General features: G+C 44.6%; 1 protein-coding gene across 2 annotated transcripts in view; it reads left to right on the top strand.

Moving 5' to 3' along the window:
- The window catches only part of LOC141073688 (contactin-associated protein-like 5), a 960,637-nt gene that overhangs the window by 567,890 nt on the left and 373,111 nt on the right, over nt 1-19,636 (top strand). For both annotated transcript variants that reach the window (XM_073561036.1, XM_073561037.1), the window contains exon 12: nt 9,392-9,511. In XM_073561036.1, the coding sequence (XP_073417137.1) occupies nt 9,392-9,511 (120 nt within the window). The remainder of the gene's footprint in view (nt 1-9,391; nt 9,512-19,636) is intronic.

Below are 19,636 nucleotides of genomic sequence, written 5' to 3'. Positions count from 1 at the left end.
GAGAGTGAAGTTATGTAGTCAAGACATCGGCACAAAAGAAGTGGTTCTGGTAGATCATCACCCAAGGAGGGGAATGGATGTGACCATGGTAATGAACATATTATGGGATCTGGATCATGGTTCGATAAGTACTGGCAACGCACGACAACCCACCGGCTAACCCAGAAGGTCCTGCAGCAGGTGGTAAGAAGTTGCAGCTGTCAGAAGAGTACCTCATCCGGTCGTCCCGTGGGTTTGGTGAGGGTACCCTCACATGTTCCAGTGGTGATTGCACCAAAGACAGAACAACTGCTGATGTTACCTGTTAGAGCCTTTCGGAGGCTGAATAGACAGGAGGTGCTGATTGAGCTGGTATACAAGGAAGAGTCCCAGACAAGACCTTTATTAGCCTGTGCACAAGCAACTGTGAAAGATGACTGTGTGCACATCCGTTGCATTAACGTGCTGGATAGAGAAGTCACTATTCCCGGGGTTACCCTGCTGGCTGAAGTCTATGTGCCTGACGGAAAGATACTCCGAAGAACAGGATTCAATCTTCAGCCCAATCGGAATTAACCCTGGACTTATGCAATTGAAGTTGCCAGGAAAGAAACACCGACTGCTGAGTGGAACGACTGAATTATAATGGACCAGATGGGAGTGGATTGAAAGGCATTAACCCCTGTTCAGCAGAAGCTTCTGGAAGATACCCCATGGGAATTTCAGGAGGCCTTCTCTCATCATGGGGAAGATTTTGGATGCTCCTCTACCATTGAGCATTAGATTCCAACAGGAAATACGCCTCCGATCCGGGAACACTACCGTCAGATTCCTCCTAAAGTGTACCAAGAAGTAAAGAACATGGTGGCCAGCATGTTGGAAACCAAGTCATACGAGAGAGCCAGAGCCCTTGGTTGGCACCAGTGGTATGGGTGCTTAAGAAGGATAGGTCCCTCCGCTTCTGTGTCGACTACAGAAAACTGAATGCTCACATAGTACGTGACGCCTATCCTTTCCCTCGGATCGAAGAATCACTGTCCTGTCTGGGTCAGGCTAAATACTTCTCCACCCTAGATTTGGCTAATGGATACTGGCAAGTTCCAGTAGCAGAGAAGGACAAGGCAAAGATGGCGTTCATCCTTCCTATGGGACTCTCTGAGTTCAACAGAATGCAGTTTAGTCTTTTAAATGCACCTGGGACATTTCAGTGGCTAATGGAACATTGCCTGGGTGACCTAAACGTTGGGTCCATGTTGCTCTACCTACATGATGTGGTGGGTTTGGCCCATCATTTGAGGATCATCTGCAGAAACTATAAGTCCTGCAGCGACTTCGAGACCATGGACTGAAGTTCAAACCCAAGAAATGCCAATTGTTCCAAGACCGTATAGAATACCTCGGTCATGTGGTCACTCCCATAGGAGTGCAGCGATCTGCCAGTAAAGTGGAGACCATCCGGAAGTGGCCTCAGCCTAGAACATTGGAAGAGGGGAAAGCCTTTTTAGGACTGGCTGGTTATTACTGACGGTTTGTCCCAAAGTTTGCCCATCTGGTTGGTCCCTTGAGCAAGCAACTAAGAGGCACATCTCGAGGGTGCAAGAATCATCCCAATCAGTGTGATCCTCAACAGCAGAAGGCCTTTGAAGAAGTGAAATTGGCCCCAACCAGTTCTCCAATTCTGGCTGACGCCCCCGTTTCATACCCCGCTCCTGCTCTACACAGATGGAAGCCTGCATTGTCTGGGAGCAGTGTTATCACAGGTACAGGATGGCCGAGAGAGAGTGATCGCCTACGGAAGCCATTCCCTAAGAGAGACAGAGCGTAATACCACAAACTATAGTTCATTTAGTCCAGAGCTACTGGCTTTGGTTTGGGCTATGATCGAACGATTTGCAGAGTACCTAATGGGGGATGAAGTGGTAGTAATGACTGACAATCCATTGGCCCACCTGGAGAATGCCAAAGTAGGGGCACTAGAACAGAGGTCGGTGGCACGGCTGACTCAGTTTAACTACCGTATCAAGTTCCGGTCAGAAAGTGAAAATGGAAATGCAGATGCATTATCCCGATTTCCGATGGGATCGCCAACTAGATGTATCGATGAGGAACTCGAGAACACTGAGACCCCTGAACTAGCTTGACTGCCTGTCTTCCAGAGCTTGGTGCATTCAAGTGGGGTGACCTCTGGGATGCCCATGGTGCTCGGAAAAGCTCCTAAAGATTGGGAATGGGCTTAGAACAACAACAGAGATGTGCAGTGGGTAAAACACTGGGTCCAGGCCAATATGTGGCATTGGCCAGAGGAGCAGTCACAACTGTCTTCAGAGGGGAAAAACTGTTGCGTCAATGGGATAAACTCAGTGTGATTCAGGGCCTTTTCTGTCGTGAGATATACTTACCGTCAGATTTGCAGCACCGCCATCAGGTTGTGATTCACATGTCATTAGGTCCAGTAGCTGCTCATGAGGCTCATGAGAGTGGGGCTCATTTTGGGGGTGAAAAGACTTAAGGGTGGTTGCAGAGAATAATTTACTGTCCAAATCTGGAAAAGATGGTTGAGCAAGAGTCTGGAACAGCGACCTCCTGTTCAGACCATCTGGACATCCGCTCCGCTGGAGAAACTCATGATAGAGTATGTGCAAATAGGGTACTCCTGTTCGGGACACTCATATTGTATGGTGATGGCTGATCACTTCACTAAATATGCAGTGGTGGTACCTACCTGAGACCAGACCACAGAATCAACTGCTGAGGGGGTATGTCGTCACTTAATTCAAGTGTTTGGGTGTTCACGGCGGATTCATTCTGATCAGGGAGCATGCTTCCAGGGTACCTTAATGAAGGAACTGTATCACCTGTATGGTATTGAGCTGTCTAGGATGACGCACTATCATCCATAAGGCAATGGTGCGTGTAAACGTTTCAACCGCATCCTCCTGCAAATGCTGCAAACCCTGGATAATGATCAAAAAGTGAGCTGGCCTGAGTACCTGCCAGAACTGATGTGGGCCTACAATAATCGAGTGCACAGCATGACCAGGTACTTTCCCCACATGCTGATGCTTGGGAGGGCAGGTAGGGAAATTGAAGACCTACACATGCCTGATTCCATGGCTGATCCTTCTTGGACCACTACCACGTGGGCTCAAGAGCACCGACAGTGCTTGAGAAGCCGGGCACAGTGTGGTGGGTGATCGGTTGAGACAGCTGACACATCATGACCAGAGATCAGTAGAGAGAGAAGTGTTTGCTCCAGGGGAAAGAGTGCTAGTCTGGGAAGTTAGATGACCAGTGGGACGCAGTACAGAATGTGGTGAAGTCCAATATTCCTGTGTATGAGGTGGATCTGGTGGGGACCGGTGGGGCTGACTAGGAATCTCCATTGCAACATGCTGCGATGATGTAAGTTTGAAGAACTCGCGGTCGTAGAGGTGACATCTGAACCTGAGTCAGGAAGAGCGGACCCACCCATAGATGATGATTGGTGAGCTGTACCTGCTCCCCTACAGATTTAGGGCCCATCAGTTGCAATATTGCCCCCCAGAGAGACTATTTCACAACCTGTGGTTTCCCCCAGAGATGACATACAGGGAGAGACGGCTGCCCCAGTCCATCCTGTGACTGTTCCCAGCGAGAGTGCACTGGGGGAGTCAACAACTCCTGTACTGCGAAGAACCACTTGGGCTACCGCAGGCGTACTCCACAATGCTATGTGCTGGACGAATTAATCTGGGAAGGTGTGTTGAGGACCCCATAATGCTGTATGATGGGCACCACACATGTAGATAGAAATGGACTGCTCACATTTTCCCATGTAAGTTAGGCTATGTGCACACGTGCGTAATTGCCGCGGATTGTAAGCGTTTTTGCCGCGCTTTTTTCACCATGAAAACGCTGCGAAAACACATACAAAAAGCAACCCATTGTATTCAATGGCATTCGGCACATCCTGTGCTAATGCTGCGGATTTTTCCTCGGCGGAACCACATCCCGTAAAAATACGCAGCATGCTCATTCTTTGTGCAGAATAGCGGGAATTCGGCACACATAGGAATGCATTGATCCGCTTACTTTCTGCTTGTGGCTATGCCAACCATGTGCAAAGTAAGCCGAAAATGTGTGGATGGTACCCAGGGTCTGAAGGAGAGGAGACTCTCCTACAGGCCCTGGGTAACATCCCTGTTAAAAAAAAAAGAATTAAAATAACAAATCGTCATATTCTCACCCTCCGGCGGCCCCGCAGCGTTCCCAGGCCTCAGCAATGCTCCCAGCAACTCCCGTTCCCAGTGATGCCTTGCGGCAATGACCTGTGATGACGTAGTGGTCTCTCGTGATGCTACGTCATCTGGGTTCATTGTTGCAAGGAATCCTGGGAACAGGACTTGTCGGGAGCATCGCGAGGATCAGGAAGGCTGCGGGGCCAATGGAAGGTTGAGAATAGCATGATTTTTTACTTTTTAATTCTTTTTATTATTTTTAACATTCTATCTTTTACTATTGATGCCGCATATGTTTGACGAGTGTGACCAAACTGTCAATCAGTTTTCCAAGTGATGTTACAGATCGCTTGGAAAACGCTAGCATTCTGCAAACTAATTACGCTAGCAAAACGCTAGTTTTTCGCGGGAATTCCGAAGGCGTATTTCCAGTGTATTTCCCACGGCAGGGAGTTGCTGCGGAAATTTCCACGGCAATTCCGCACGTGTGCACATAGCCTTAATGTTGAGATTGTTGAGATATACCTGTTTCTCGATGTCTGTGTATGAAGGCTGTGTCTGTGTATGAAGGCTTTATATGAGGTGATGTCACATTGCAGTTTCTGAGGCAGGTAAATCTAAAGAGTGTTTCCTATGCAGAGGGAATTCTTAATCTTCCATTCCTGGGGCAGTCCTTATTAGAGACAATTTCATCATCATAACAGTTTTCATTCCTGCTATTGAGGATACCTTCAAGGTTCTAGAACTTTTCTGGATTGACTAATCTTCCTGTCTTAAACTAGTGATTTACTGTCATTTCTCTTTACTTGATTGATTGATTCCTGCCATGTTCTGTCTTAGAACAGTAGGGCTCAGCAGTGTATGGAACCATGTGCCAACACGGCCTCTGTAACACACATCGGTTGAACAGGAACACTTTGCAAAGGCCAGTAATTCCTGAAATTAACACTTGCCAAGGTATGCCTATTCATTGGAAGCTATTCCAGGTGATTAACTACCTGATGAAGCATTTTGAGAGAATGACAAGGGTTTGTAAAGCTGTCATCAGAGTAAAAGGGAGATCTTTGAAGAACCTAAGGTTCAACACATATTCTGGTATGTTTCACATTTGTTTCTTTAGTCCTTATTTCCATATGTATTGGAGTTTTGATGCATTCAGTCTGAATCTATAATGTGCACATTCCAAAAGGAAGAAGAAAACCATTGCCTGAATCGGTGAATCCAAACTTTTAACATTAGACCCTTTCAAAGATCAGCTATAACTTTCATCAGATATCACTTGTGTTTCTATGGCCACCTACAGAAAGCTGCTGCACTGCTTAGTATGAGAATTAGCTGCGATATTCACAAGTAATAAAAATAGATCTCATTCCACACTCCTTACCCCACAGAGTTACTCTTCATGAGGTGATCTATTTTCTAGCAAAAACTAAAGTACAGTGTGAGTGTTACCCAATTAGAACTGAGGTTTTAATGAGGTGGTTGGAGATGATGATGTTCAGATAAAGCAGGTTACATCTGACATTGCAGGGTTGTAAATCAGATTTTTATATTACAATTTATATTTAGAAAATTTCAAGTCAAGCTTTAATTTTAGTAAATATCAGGTTAAAAAGTATTTAAAATCTAAGTAAATCCAAAATGCTATGCTGTGTTCTTTAATTTTTTATATCTGAATAGAACTCGGAGTTCTGTTTTGGTGTTATATGCAGTCACCACTAAGGAGAATTCTCTGCACCTGTCAACAGATATTTGCTATGTAATCTGTCAGCAGCATGAGCTACGGATGGAGACCCTGATTCCAGCGAAGTAGCATTAGCAGTGCCTTGAAAAAGTATTTATACCCTGTGAATTTTTCCATACTTTTTCTCGTTATACCCACAAACTTAAATGTGTGTTACTGGGAATGTATGTGATATGCCAACACAAAGTAGCAAGTTTTTTGTGTTGTAGATACATGGTTTTCAATTTTTTTTTAAATATAAATCTGAAAACTATGTTGTGCATTTGTATTCAGCCCCTGTAGTGTGATACCCCTAAATAAAATCCTGATTGACCAATTGCCTCTGGATGTTACATAATTAGTAAATTGAGTCCACCTGTAATTTATTCTCAGTATAACTACAGCTGTTTTGTGAAGGCCTCAGAGGTTTATTGGAGAATATTAGGGATCAAACAGCATCATAAACAGCATAAAACATACCAGACAGGCTAGGGATTGAGTTGTGGAAAAGAGAAATGCAGGCTAAGGTTATAATAAAACAGCCCAAGCTCTGAACATCTCACTGAGCACTGCTCAATCCATCATGCAATAATAGAAGGAGTATGGCACAACTGCAAACCTACCAAAACATGGCTGTCCACCTAAACTGACATCCCAAGCAAGGAGAGCACTTAATTGAGAAGGAGTCTGTTAGGCATTGGGTTTCTTCCCCTGCACAGGAGAAATCCCGAGCCTTGCCTTCTGCGGTCAGGCTACTGCTGTTGGTTTGGTTGCTGCTGCCATCCCTGGGTCAGCTATTGCAACCTGCACTAGGCAGCAGCGAGCAGCTCCTGGGACTATGTCCTTCCTTCGACTTACTGAGCATGCCCATGGGTCGACCTCTCATTGGAGGTCAGGGGTCACATGCTCAGGTCCTGTTGCTGCTTCGATTGGACCATACTAGGTCCCGGAAGGCTGCATCTATAATAGGTTCGCATGGCCGCCCGGCCATGCGCTAGTATAGAAAAACGTACTCGTGTGTGTGATGATGGATGCATGTGTCTGGTGACTGACTCCTTATGATTCTCTCCCTTTGATTGTGCATGTAGTAGAGTTATCGGAGTTAGAGTCAGCACCTAGTAGTGGCATTGCCTATGCGCCACAGTGCACCCAGTCCTTTTCACGAGAGTTAGCTCCTGATTGTGCCATCCAGCACAAGGCACAACTGTACCGCATATACATCAGCGTTCTTCAGAGCCGCGCCATGCGCCAATAGTGCGCTTTCCAGTCCTAAGCTTAGCTAGTTAGTGGCGTCCACCAGTGCAGCGCTGCATGCACTTTGAGCTGCCCATCTTTAGTTACTTTATCCTGGCACCGCAGTTGCGGCAACGAACGCTAGTGGGTCTAGAGGGACTCTAACCCCATGTCATTGGGGAAGGGTGCTGTGACGAAAACACTAGCGTTCACTTTGTGGTATCGTGACCCTGTGAAGCAACAGGGTTCGCCTTCTCTTCACCGGGTGAAGTTAACCCGTGTGCATTTGTCATACCAACAGTTAGTGTCAGCCATTACCGAGCAGCAGTTTACATCTCTGCACGATGGACCCCGGGCTGCGAACGCACCTCTATACCATCTTTTATTATTTGGTGCATTCCGCCAGCCCTAACAGAGTCTAGAGCCCGATTGTCTCTCTTGAGGGGCTGCAGAGATCTACAGCTTAGATGGGAGAATCGGTCCACAAATCAGATCTGTGATATACTCCACAAATCTGGCCTTTATGGAAGAGTTGCAAGACGAAAGCAGTTTCTGAAAGCAAGCCATAAGAAGTCCCATTTGCAAAAAGTCATGTAGAATGTGGAAAAAAATGCTCTCAGATGAGACCAAAGTAGAACTTTTTGGGCATAATAAAAAGTGCTAGGTTTGATGGAAAACTAACTATGCACATTACCCTGAACGCACCATCCCCATCGTCAAACATGGTGGTGGCAACATCATGCTGTGAGAATGCTTTTCTTTAGTAGGGGCAAGGAAACTGGTCAGAGTTGATGGGAAGATGAATGGAGCTAAAGAAGAAGATTTTGCAAAGAAAAATAAGTAAAACTTTCAGTAATTGCAATTTTCATATTCAGATTTTTAAAATAATTTGAAAACTATGTATTATTTCCTTTACACTTCACAAATACTTTCTACTTTGTGTTTGTATGTTGCAAAAATTCAAATAAAAAGCATTTAAGTTTGTGGATGTAATGTGAAAAATTGTGGAAAAGATCACAGGGTATAAAAACTTTTTCAAGGCACTCTAGGTTACTTGGCGCAGCAGAATATAGAATCACCATTTTCTTTGCTGCATATCTAGCTGAGCTCCGATTCTGATCTGTGTGCGTTATACATATATTGACAGAAAGCAGCTATTCAGTGGTGGGGCGTGGATAGATTAGGAGGCATGAAGACATCTTGTCCTGTAGTGATAATTTCCTTCCTGATTGTAGCAAAACGCAGCCTAGTAAGTGACATATTGCTGGAACCAGGGTCTCTGTTCTACATTAAGGTGCTCTAAGATTATGTTTAATACAAAATCAAATTCTTAACTTAACAAAGAATCTAATTAAAGGGAATCTGTCACCCCTGGACGATTTTGAGCTATTACTATGGGCATACAGGTGATAGAATGGTTTAACCTGTATGCCTCATAGCTGCGGTGTAGATCTTGAGTTATCTAATGTATATGTATATCTATGTATAATGTAAGATAACGCATCCTAACATCCTAACATCCTTCATGCTGTTAAAGATATTCTGTATAAGGCTAAGGTCACACTATCAGTATTTGGTCAGTTTTTTATCTCCTTATCTGTAAGCTAAAACTAGGAGTGGGTGATAAATAGAGAAGTGGTGATGTGTTTCTATTATACTTTTCCTCGGGGGTAAAATACTGACCAAATACTAAACGTGTGACTGTGACCTTAAACACATTATCTGAACAGTAACCAAATTTGTCAGTGAAATTTCTCCCCAAACCACAACTTCCGCCTCTAGTTATAACCTATAGAAGGTGATAAGATATATACTTTATATATGTATAGCAGGTGAAATGAGTACTTTAACTTTATAAGTAAATATGTTATCACCCATAACTTAATTTTTGGACATCAAAGGATGGTTTGATTTCCTTGCTTGTGTGGATAGGCATCACAATGTTAAATGTGTCCATGTGGTAGGAGCTTATCCTTGGATAAGATTTTTTTTGTTTCAATATAGAAAAACATTAATTTTCCTTTTTTATTTGGGCATCTAGGAAATTCTAAACAACTTCAATTTTCATCCATATTGGTCTAATTGGAAAAAAATTTTCGATTAGCAAAATTCTCAGTGCGTTTCCCATGTTGCTATATCATGTCAGATACTAACAGTCAAAATTTATATGAAATTTGCATACTATTTAAAAAAAAATGAAAACGTAACATTGTTTCCTCTTTTTTTTACCCATTTCCAGCATTATATGAACAGTCCTGCGAGGCCTATAAGCACAAAGGATACATCTCCGATTACTACTATATTGATTCTGATGGAAGTGGGCCCCTTGCACCTTTCCGTGTGTACTGTAATATAACCGGTAAGGGACACATCCTCTGTATTCATATATAACACTGACTTAGGCTGGATTCACACTTGCGTTTGGTTGCTCTCCATAGGGCTGCATAGTTCTTCCCTTCAGATCAGCATAGATGCACATGCGTCTTTAACATCTTTAACGGCATGGGAGCGCAACATGGCGGGCACGTCAAAACGACGGATGCGGATGCATCCGCTAACAACGCATGTCTCTGCGTACCCAATGTTAAAGATAGGTACGCAGGACGCATGCGCATCTATGTGGATCTGAAGGGAAGAAGTATGCAGCCCTACCAAGAGCACCCAAATGCAAGTGTGAACCTAGCCTTAAAAAGCTCCCCGTCTCCAATATCAAAGTGGAAGTGGGTCAAGCTAATTAAAGTAGCAGGAGCTTCATTTACTTTGATGATAAACATGAACCATCTACTCTGGTCTTTTTCATTGCCATCACCTGTGCCTCTCCAAAACCTGAATGGAGATGACGTTCCCACAGTGCGGAGTTTTTCCGGATACGGTAGCCAGGTGTGATATCAAATAAATATTCCAAGAGACACAAATCGCCGCTCAAGTTTTATAAAAGAGATGGTTGCTTATTTTCTACACAGCAGAAACCATTACTGGTTGTGAGGTTGTGGGGAACCTGCTACTTTATTTCTGGTTCCATCTATAGATTAAAAAAAATAAGAAAAAAATTTAAATTATATATGGGACGCCCTCACACCCGGGGCTGTGGGGTACTCGGTACCGGGCCGATGAGCTTCAATGGGAGATGTCACGGCAGCTGGGGCCCGGCCCGTAGCCCTGGGCGCCCATTGTAAAAGTGGTTGTTTCAGTGTGCTTATGGTGATGAAAGTTTATAAGTGATTCATGATGCCACCTGTGGTGTTCGGCAATGAAGATGTAAGCTGACGCTGCAGACAGATCCTCTGGGGCAGATGGTGGGGTGCAGCAGTGATGTTATAGCCCTCCACAGGCAGGGCTGGAGTCCCAGGGCAGTGTAGGTGAAGTGACATGTAGGTGGTGTAGTGTCAGGCGCAAAGGGGATAGCAGTGCTGGCAGGTTGGCGCAGGGAATAAGTGGAGGACACCAGAGCATGTAGTTCCAAAGCTTTACTCTCAGTCTGTTGTACAAACAGGTGCCTTCCTCCATGCCGTGTCCTCCGGGTCAGGGACCCAGTCAACCTCCAGTCCAGATGGAATACTCCTTTCCAACACTCCGCCAACATGTGCCTTTCTGAACGTCTCCTCTTATAGCGCCTTTAAATGAAGTACTCTACTTGTACGGCAGACAGCTGTAGCCTGCTTCGGGGACTCCTTGCTGCTAAGTCCCGGCTCGCTATCCAGTTGCTGTTGTGCCCCCAAGTCTTGTGTGGGAATAAAGTGGTCACTACTTCTATTCCTCCGGTGTCTGCTGCAGGACCATTAGTATCCATACAATCTCGGGGAATGGGCCCCGGCCTTGCGCTTGGAACTTCTAGAAAGGGTTCTCTTCTAACCCACGTCCTCTGTTCTCTTTTACTCCCCACGTTCCGTACTAGTCTTTCTTTCTATGGAGAATCAGGCTTTCAGTCTATGTTGCTCTCTCTCCCTTTCCTATGCCAGCAGACCCAGGTCACTGGGAACTGCTACAGCACTTCCATCCATCTATCCCTCTATCCGGGGATCTTCTTCTCTCCAACTCTCTAACCAACTGACCTCTCATCCTAAGCTCTTCCCGCTCCTTGTAATGTAATCTAACTCCACCCACCTCCCAGCACTTTTCGTGTTCCAAGCAGGGAGCCACCAATGGGTGCTTTGCTATACTCCAATCAGGGAGCCGCCGAAAGTGCTTTGCTACACTACTTTGTGGTGTGGGATGCAGGTGTTGGAGTGTGACTCCACCTTACCTGGATGGTGGGATACCACACCTCAGGAGGAGGTGCAGTACCTCTGTGGCGACTGGGCCTCAGGGGCGCCACACATATATACGGTATATGTCATGAAAAATGTCCAAAGTAAAAATGGCCACAGAAAAAAAGCCCACAGCCATGAATGCCCGCAGGAAAAATGACGACAAGGAAAGCTGCAAACAAGGAGAATTGCTCACATAGACAAAATAACAGTTTATTAGAACAATGTATTAAAGACAGACAAGGCTGTATTCACACACGGAAAATTGGGCACATGCTGTTACAGCCGAGGTTACACTGTACACAGGCTCCGGAGCGATGTAGCATATTACAGGTCAGGGGTGATAATGTTATGTTTTGCACAATAGAAAATGTTTTATCGATACATTGTCTATAGAGACTATTCATCCTCATGGTGCAGGAAAGTCTGTCACAGAGAAGAGAATGGGGTGTAAATCATTAATGCAGACATGCTGGATTTAAGTCGTGATGAACACAGGGTGGCATACCACATAAGGATTGTAATGGAGGCCATAGAGTAACAGAGCCTTGGGGAACACCGACAGACAGGGGGCGAGGTGAGGAGGTGGTGTGTGAGAGGGAGACACTAAATGTTCGGTCTGTTAGGTATGATGAGATCCAGGATAGGGCCAGGTCTGTGATGCCAAGAGATAAGAGAGTCTGTAGCAGGAAAGAACGGTCTACGGTGTCGAAGGCAGAGGACAGGTCCAGGAGAAGGAGGACAGAGTAGTGTCGCTTGCTCTTGGCGGTTAGTAAGTCATTAGTGACTTTAGTTAGGGCAGTTTCAGTTGAGTGATGCGGTCGGAAGCCAGATTGTAACCGGTCAAAGAGGGAACAGGAGGAGAGGTGGGAGGACAGTTCAAGATATACATGCTGTTCCAGTAGTTTTGAGGCGTTAGGCTGGTTTCACATTTGCATTTTTTTTCGTGGTAATTTAGCGCTAAATAGCGCATGCGTTTTTTTTTTCCTATACTTTGCATGGGATGCGCTTATGTGCGCATACACATGCGTTTGTACGCGTTTTACCGCGCATGCGTTTTTTTGCGGTATGCGCTCGGGCGCACAAAATGCAACTTGTTGCATTTTTTGTGCGTACGATTTGCCTCAAAAAAACGCATGCGCGCGCAATGCGTTTTTTTACAGCAAGACACCCATTATAAGTCTATGGTGAGCATATGTGCGCATTGGCATGCTTATGTATGCGTTTTTTTGCACATGCGTTTTTTTTTTACCATTAGTTTAGACAATGGAATTTAGGGGTTTGGGTAAAGTTAGGGTTAGTTAAGGGGGTTTAGGGTTAGGGTCAGGGTTAGGGTTAGGGTTAGGGTTAGGGTCAGGGTTAGGGTTAAGTATGGTTTGGTTAAGGGTTAGGGTCAGGGTTAGGGTTAGGGTTAGGGTCAGGGTTAGGGTTAAGTATGGTTTGGTTAAGGGTTAGGGTCAGGGTTAGGGTTAGGGTTAGGGTCAGGGTTAGGGTTAGGGTTAAGGTTAAGTATGGTTTGGTTAAGGGTTAGGGTCAGGGTTAGGGTTAAGTATGGTTTGGTTAAGGGTTAGGGTTAGGGTTAGGGTCAGGGTTAGGGTTAGGGTCAGGGTTAGGGTTAGGGTTAGGGTCAGGGTTAGGGTCAGGGTTAGGGTTAAGTATGGTTTGGTTAAGGGTTAGGGTCAGGGTTAGGGTCAGGGTTAAGGTTAGGGTTAGGGTTAGGGTCAGGGTTAGGGTTAGGGTTAAGGTTAAGTATGGTTTGGTTAAGGGTTAGGGTCAGGGTTAGGGTTAGGGTCAGGGTTAGGGTTAGGGTTAAGGTTAAGTATGGTTTGGTTAAGGGTTAGGGTCAGGGTTAGGGTCAGGGTTAGGGTTAGGGTTAGGGTCAGGGTTAGGGTTAAGTATGGTTTGGTTAAGGGTTAGGGTTAGGGTTAGGGTTAGGGTTAAGTATGGTTTGGTTAAGGGTTAGGGTCAGGGTTAGGGTCAGGGTTAGGGTTAGGGTTAGGGTTAGGGTCAGGGTTAGGGTTAAGTATGGTTTGGTTAAGGGTTAGGGTTAGGGTTAGGGTCAGGGTTAGGGTTAGGGTTAGTGTTAGGGTCAGGGTTAGGGTTAGTAAAGTCATGGTTTGGGTTAGTGTGAGGGGCCACCTAATGTTGTAAAAAAACGCAAACGTGGTAAAAACGCACTAAAAACGCATACAAACGCATAAAAACGCTGCGTTTTTTTCATGCATGCTCATAAAAATGCTTGAAAAAAACGCAGCAGTTGTATGCTTTTGTATGCGTTTTTCAATGCGTTTTTTTGCGGGAAAAACGCGCTGCAAAAAAAAGCAAGTGTGAAACAGGCCTAAGGGAGAACAGATATTGGGCGATAGTTAGACACAGAGGATGGATCAAGGGACTGCTTTTGCTGAGGATGGTTGTGATTGAGGCATGTTTGAAGGATTAGGGGAAGACACCATTTGTAAGTGAAAGGTTGAAAAGGTGTGTTAGAGATGGATGAGGACTGTGGCCAAGTTAGGGATGAGGTGAGACGGGAGTGGGTCGAGGGCACAAGTGGTGAGGTGTGATCTTGACAGAAGGTTGGAGAGCTGATCTGTCATGGTGGAGAAGCTGGCTTTTGCAGAACAGGGCTGAGTGGCTAAGAGGGGCATTGAGGGCTGCGGGCCAAAGTTTTGTCTGATCGTGTCGATCTTCTGCTTAAAGAAGGAGGCAAAGTCTTCAGCAGAAATGAGAGGAGGGGGAGGAGGTGCTGTGGGACGGAGTAGAGAATTGAAAGTGTTGAAGAGCTGTTTAAGGTTGTGAGACAGGGAGGATATGAGAGATGCGAAGTAAGTTTGTTTTGCGGCAGAGAGCGTGGACTTAAAGCTGGCAAGGGACTGCTTGTATGCGTTGAAGTGCTCAGTAGAATGGGTTCTCTTCCATCTCCGCTCAGCAGCCCTGGAAACCCGTCTCAGTTCTTTGGTCAGGCTGTTGAGCCAGGGCTGCCTGTTGATTGTTCGAGTTTTGCTCTGCATGAGGGGGGCAGCCGAATCAAGCGTTGCTGTTATTGTGGTGTTATAAAAGGTGGCAGCAGCATCTGTGTCATGAAGGGAAGTTATGTCTGTAAAGAGGGAGAAGGGATTCAGAGAGTGATTGTAAATTGAGGTGTTTCAAATTCCTGCGAGGGTGAGGGAGTTTATGGAACGAGGGTTGCGCAGTAGCAGAGGAGAGGGAGGAGAATGTCAGTAGGTTGTGGTCAGACAGGGGGAGGGGTGAGTTATTGAGATTAGTGAGGGAACAGAGACAGGTGAAGATAAGGTCCAGAGTGTGACCATCTTTGTGAGTGGCCGCAGAGGACCATTGAGTGAGGCCGAGGGAAGCCGTGAGTGATAGAAGTTTAGAGGCAGCTTATAAGGCTAATCATGAGAGCACCTCCATAATGACATGGCTATGGCTCCACACGTTGTGGGGTTAACACTAGTGGCTTTATCTGTTACTTTGGAGCGGCCCTGTAAGACTAGTTTCTAATACTGGGCACCATCCTGAGACGTCTGATATGGTGCACCTCCTGCACCATTTACTTTCTAAAGAGTGTTTACAGTATGGAATTAAAAGAAATAAAGTGAAATGTACAAGACAATCTTAGAAGCCCCACACAGGGGAACACAGGGGAGGAATGGAGGATGTGTGTGGATTTGAGTTATGCCTGTATTTCTTAGCTTATTTCTTATCAGTTGTGGTGACTATGGTGGCTCGCTCCCAGGGAGCAGCTGACATATTTGTGTGATGTTTCGGGCTAAGCGCTCGGTGTTTATACCATGTAACAGGAGCTCCTGTATGTGATAACTCAGTCCCTCCGCTGTGTCACTGACATTTCTGCCATCTCAGCAGCTTCCCACATTATACAAAATGAATTTCACACATATTTGTAATCTTTTGTCTGTTCATTTTCTGCTGGGGGACTGATGTACGAGCAGGTATTATATAACGTTATGTATAAGCTGCGCAAATCAAAGACTAACACCGTGATGGAAGCAAGTGAACAAATCTACATAATTACTGCTACTGCGGGCGACAGGGCGGTATGCTGGGGATTTGATGGGCACATTGGTTCTCACTGGTGCTGTGTCAGGGCACAATCATCAGAACTATGGTGTCCTATAAGATTTGCCTCCTGGCAAGGGTGCAGGTAAAGGGCTGCAGTGGTAGCACACTAAGGGTGTGGGCAGAAGACATCTTTAAAATGCCAGTGTACCCACCAAGTTTTTCAAGCAGGAAACAGTGAGAGAAAATACCAGTAATGGTTTTCTAGAAGCTTCTTTTTTAGCATCTTTGCAGATGTTTTTTTTTTTACAGTGGCTTTGTGTTTTGTTCTTTTTACTTGTATCTATAAAATACTGAGTGGCTTTCAAGGAAAAGCTGCCTGAAAGTCACTTCTTTTCACCACTTTGAGGTTTTGAAGCCTGAAATGGTTAACAGGAGCTCAAAAGACTGACCATATGAAACAGCAAGTCGTTTTTATATAGTAGTACATATGTTCATCTTTTTAACATTTATTTAGTTCTATTTCTGGAGGTTTATGGCGCATAACAGCCTAGAAAAAGATGTTGGCTTAGGCCAAGGCTCCTGAGACAGCCCATGAAAGGACAGAGGCTATCCATTGTCTCATCTCAGTCTATAGGCTAATTTCTGCATGAAAGGGATACCGAGGGGCACATGGTCCTGCAATATGCATGCAGGGATACCGAGGGGCACATGGTCCTGCAATATGCATGCAGGGATACCGAGGGGCACATGGTCCTGCAATATGCATGCAGGGATACCGAGGGGCACATGGTCCTGCAATATGCACGCAATCATGTACTGATGAAACCAAGTACTACTTTTCTTGGCAAATTACATAACGTTGGAAAGAAAATACATAACTAATGTTAGTCATTTGGTGCCAGCAGTATCCATAGCTGTTTTCCGCACTTTCTGGTTTTGAAATAAACCTGGATCCACAGATGCCTGGCAATATCTCAGAGACATTTCATTGCGAAGCTTTGTGAAATGTCTTTAAAGGTAACTTGTCACCAGTTTTTTGGCTTGTAAAACAAACCGATTGGCTTTATAATCATGTAAATGGGCATCCTACAGCTCCTCTTTATCTTCTTACAAAAAAGGAAAAAAGTATCAGCTCACCATTATAGATGTCGGATATATGGAATCCAGGAATTGATGCACAGAAAAAATTCACCAAATTCACCAAAAACATATTATTGCTGTGTGCCCACGTTGCGTTTTTTTAAGCGTTTCCGCAGCGCTTTTAGACGCGTGTTTCTGCCGCGGAAACGCTTAAGAAAAGCATCCCATGTAATCATAATGGAATCTGCACATGATGTGCTAATGGTGTGTTTTTTTCCGCTGCGGAAACGCTTATCAGAAAAAAACACAGCGCGTTTCCGCATACATACAATTGTATTGCAAAAACGCATAGGCAAACGCATGCGAAAACGCTTAACAAAAGCGTAAAAAATGCTTACAAAAGCGCTTCATAAAACGCATGCATTTTCCCAGGAAGACGGTGTGCGTTTCCGCTCAGGAATATTCTGCTTCAAAAAAGCAATGTGGGCACATAGCCTAAATATCCTCATAGGAGTCTCTGCATACCTTTGAATAGCTGCTTGACAAATGTCCCGCTCTGCATGTAAATTGCGCTCATCCAGTTTGTGATCAGCATCAACTTGGTTCCTTCAAACCGCCGCTGTTGTAACTGGATGGAATTGAATGACGTCTCTGTCCCATCCACACAGTGCTCGAAGTCCATTCAGGATGGAGCTGCAAAGTCCTGTTCTTGGGATTTTAAAGCCCCATTGTCAGGATTACTGGGGGTCCTGGCTGTCAGACTTCAAGCAGTCAGCAAGTTACCCCCGATCCACTGGTGTAGAAATTTGGTGCATCTATTGTAAAATGTCACAGGCGCCAGAAGCATAATTCAGTAAAGCCATACCTGCCCTTTGTTCTGGAAGGGTAACATTTGTGAGCCAGTAGGTGACTTGTTTGCACTTGTGTGCAGTAATTGATGGAACCTTTACTTTGCACATTGTCTTTAGCTGCTACTTTTATTGCTCCATACCTTACACCTTACGTGATTCTTCAAGGTATTATCTGAGACTTAAGTTTTTTTTCCCCCTATTGAGCTAAGAACTTACAGGTAGGTATATGCTAACTAAAAGCCTAGTCTACCATGAGACGATCTGTTCCTTTTCAGAAAGATAATGGACCGCTTCTGCCTGCGATTCTCCTTCGGGTGGTGTGAAATGATCAGAGCAGCGTCTTCTCTTCTGCTCTGTTCTCTTTGACACCCTGTCGACAGAGCAGAGTGGAAAAGGAAGAACATCTCTTTCAAAGTGAGGTCAAAGGAAGCAGGAGAATTGATTGCCACCTCAGCCTGGAGGGATAGTCAAAGGGCAAACAGAATGGGTTCTAGGCCAAATAAGAAAAAAACCCTCTATGTCTCAGAAAACCCCCTTAAATGGCTTACCGATAGATTATATCAATTCCAAATTTGTATGTGGTTTATTTAAAACAATAGGAGGCATGTACCCCAAAATAAAACTTATAGAATGGCATTTGTTTACCCCTCAGTGTGGCACATATAACCTAACTTGCTCTATTAGTATCACACAGCTGCAGAACAGAGACAAGGTACAGGGGTCCGCTTTGGGCGTCATAGAGGAGAAGGGGTGCAATTTCAGGTTTACATAAAAACCAAACAATGCTGTGTCACGTTATGTAACTGCTATAATAAATAATTACATATTGAATTCAGGGGCCGGTTGGGAGAGAGGCCTATTCTGAAAGCCTGCTGGAGCTCATCGTTCCTGGCCCTGGGGTAGCTGTCTCCCTCTGTATCTGTACCCTTACAGAAATAGATATTACAATGATGGAAATCTTAATATTTATCCACCTAGTATCACTGTTTGTACATATCTTTAATATGTGCAGCTTTCCATCAGGACCAAGGCAAGCCAGTGGTTACTATGCGTTCTCTGTAGGAGCTGATGATTACTGTACTTCTCTCCTCTGCTTGTAATTTACTCTTAATATGATTTGAGGGGTTTTACATTATTAATGGGTCTTATCTAACCCTATTTGTGATGATTTTGATTATTTTATGCTAATTAATGTTAATTTTTCATCAAGCCTCTTGAGCATATCCCTCCCTGTGCGAGTCCCGCATCTCTTCTCTGCAGCCATTAACCTTAGACTTGCTTCTCAGCTGTAATCCCGTCTGCTCTCCTTTTAGGGTTTTGAACATGGATTGAGTGAAAACATTAGGGAAATTTAGCTTCTCGTAATGATCAGGAGGTTAGAAATTTACATGCAAGTTGAAATCATGAAGTTGCAGAGTAGCAATGATGAAGGCTTCATTTATAAATGAATATGTAGCTGCAGGGGGACTTCACCACATTATATACATATGAGAAGCCTCCTCATGACCTGACCTGGATAGTGCAGTAAGACATGTCAGTTCTGTCACAGGTAATCCTAACCCTGACTAACATTGTGAATAGCATGTCCTTGAAATGACCATGACAGCTCATCATTTACAGCACAGTATAAATATCTGTAGGCAAAGGAACATTCAACCAACTGTCCTGTATCTCCCTGTAATGTCAGTGCATCCTGTGCTACCAAGTTTTGTGCCAGGCGGAAAGTAAAGAAATTGAAAAAAGGGCTACATAAAAAATTGACACATATATAATTTACTTGTATATCCAAGTTATGAATCACTAATTGAGGCACAAGGAAGGACTTTACCTGTCTCTTTGTCTGTCTAATATATAAAGCTCAAAGTGTGTATGTATGTAAGTGTGTATGTATGTGTGTATGTTCGGGATAGGCATCCGCACCGTCGCAACTACAGCCACAAAATTTGGCACAGTCACACGACTGGACCCCGAGAGCGTGCTAAGCTATGTTGTGAGGCAAAATTTTAACCCCGCGCATTCCAATTTACCAAACAATTTTGCCCCTATCTACATACTGGGGAAAAAGTGTGTGCGTGTCAAGCTCCGCCCCTCATTATGATGTCATAATGCCCCTATTTGCATAATGGGAAAACAGTGTGTGTGTATCAAGCCCCGCCCCTCATTATGATGTCATAATGGTTGCAATGGCGACGCTGATGTCATCATAGATTACAAGACCCGCTGCTCATTATGATGTCATAATGGTTGACTATGGGATGGAGGATGTGTGATGGATATATGGGCACT

This window comes from Dendrobates tinctorius, unplaced genomic scaffold, assembly GCF_039654945.1.
Source record: "Dendrobates tinctorius isolate UK_male_01 unplaced genomic scaffold, ASM3965494v1 ptg000312l, whole genome shotgun sequence".
Classification (NCBI taxonomy): Eukaryota; Metazoa; Chordata; class Amphibia; order Anura; family Dendrobatidae; genus Dendrobates; species Dendrobates tinctorius.
The sequence above is the reverse complement of the archived record's forward strand: the minus strand, read 5'-3'. Positions and strand labels throughout refer to the sequence as shown.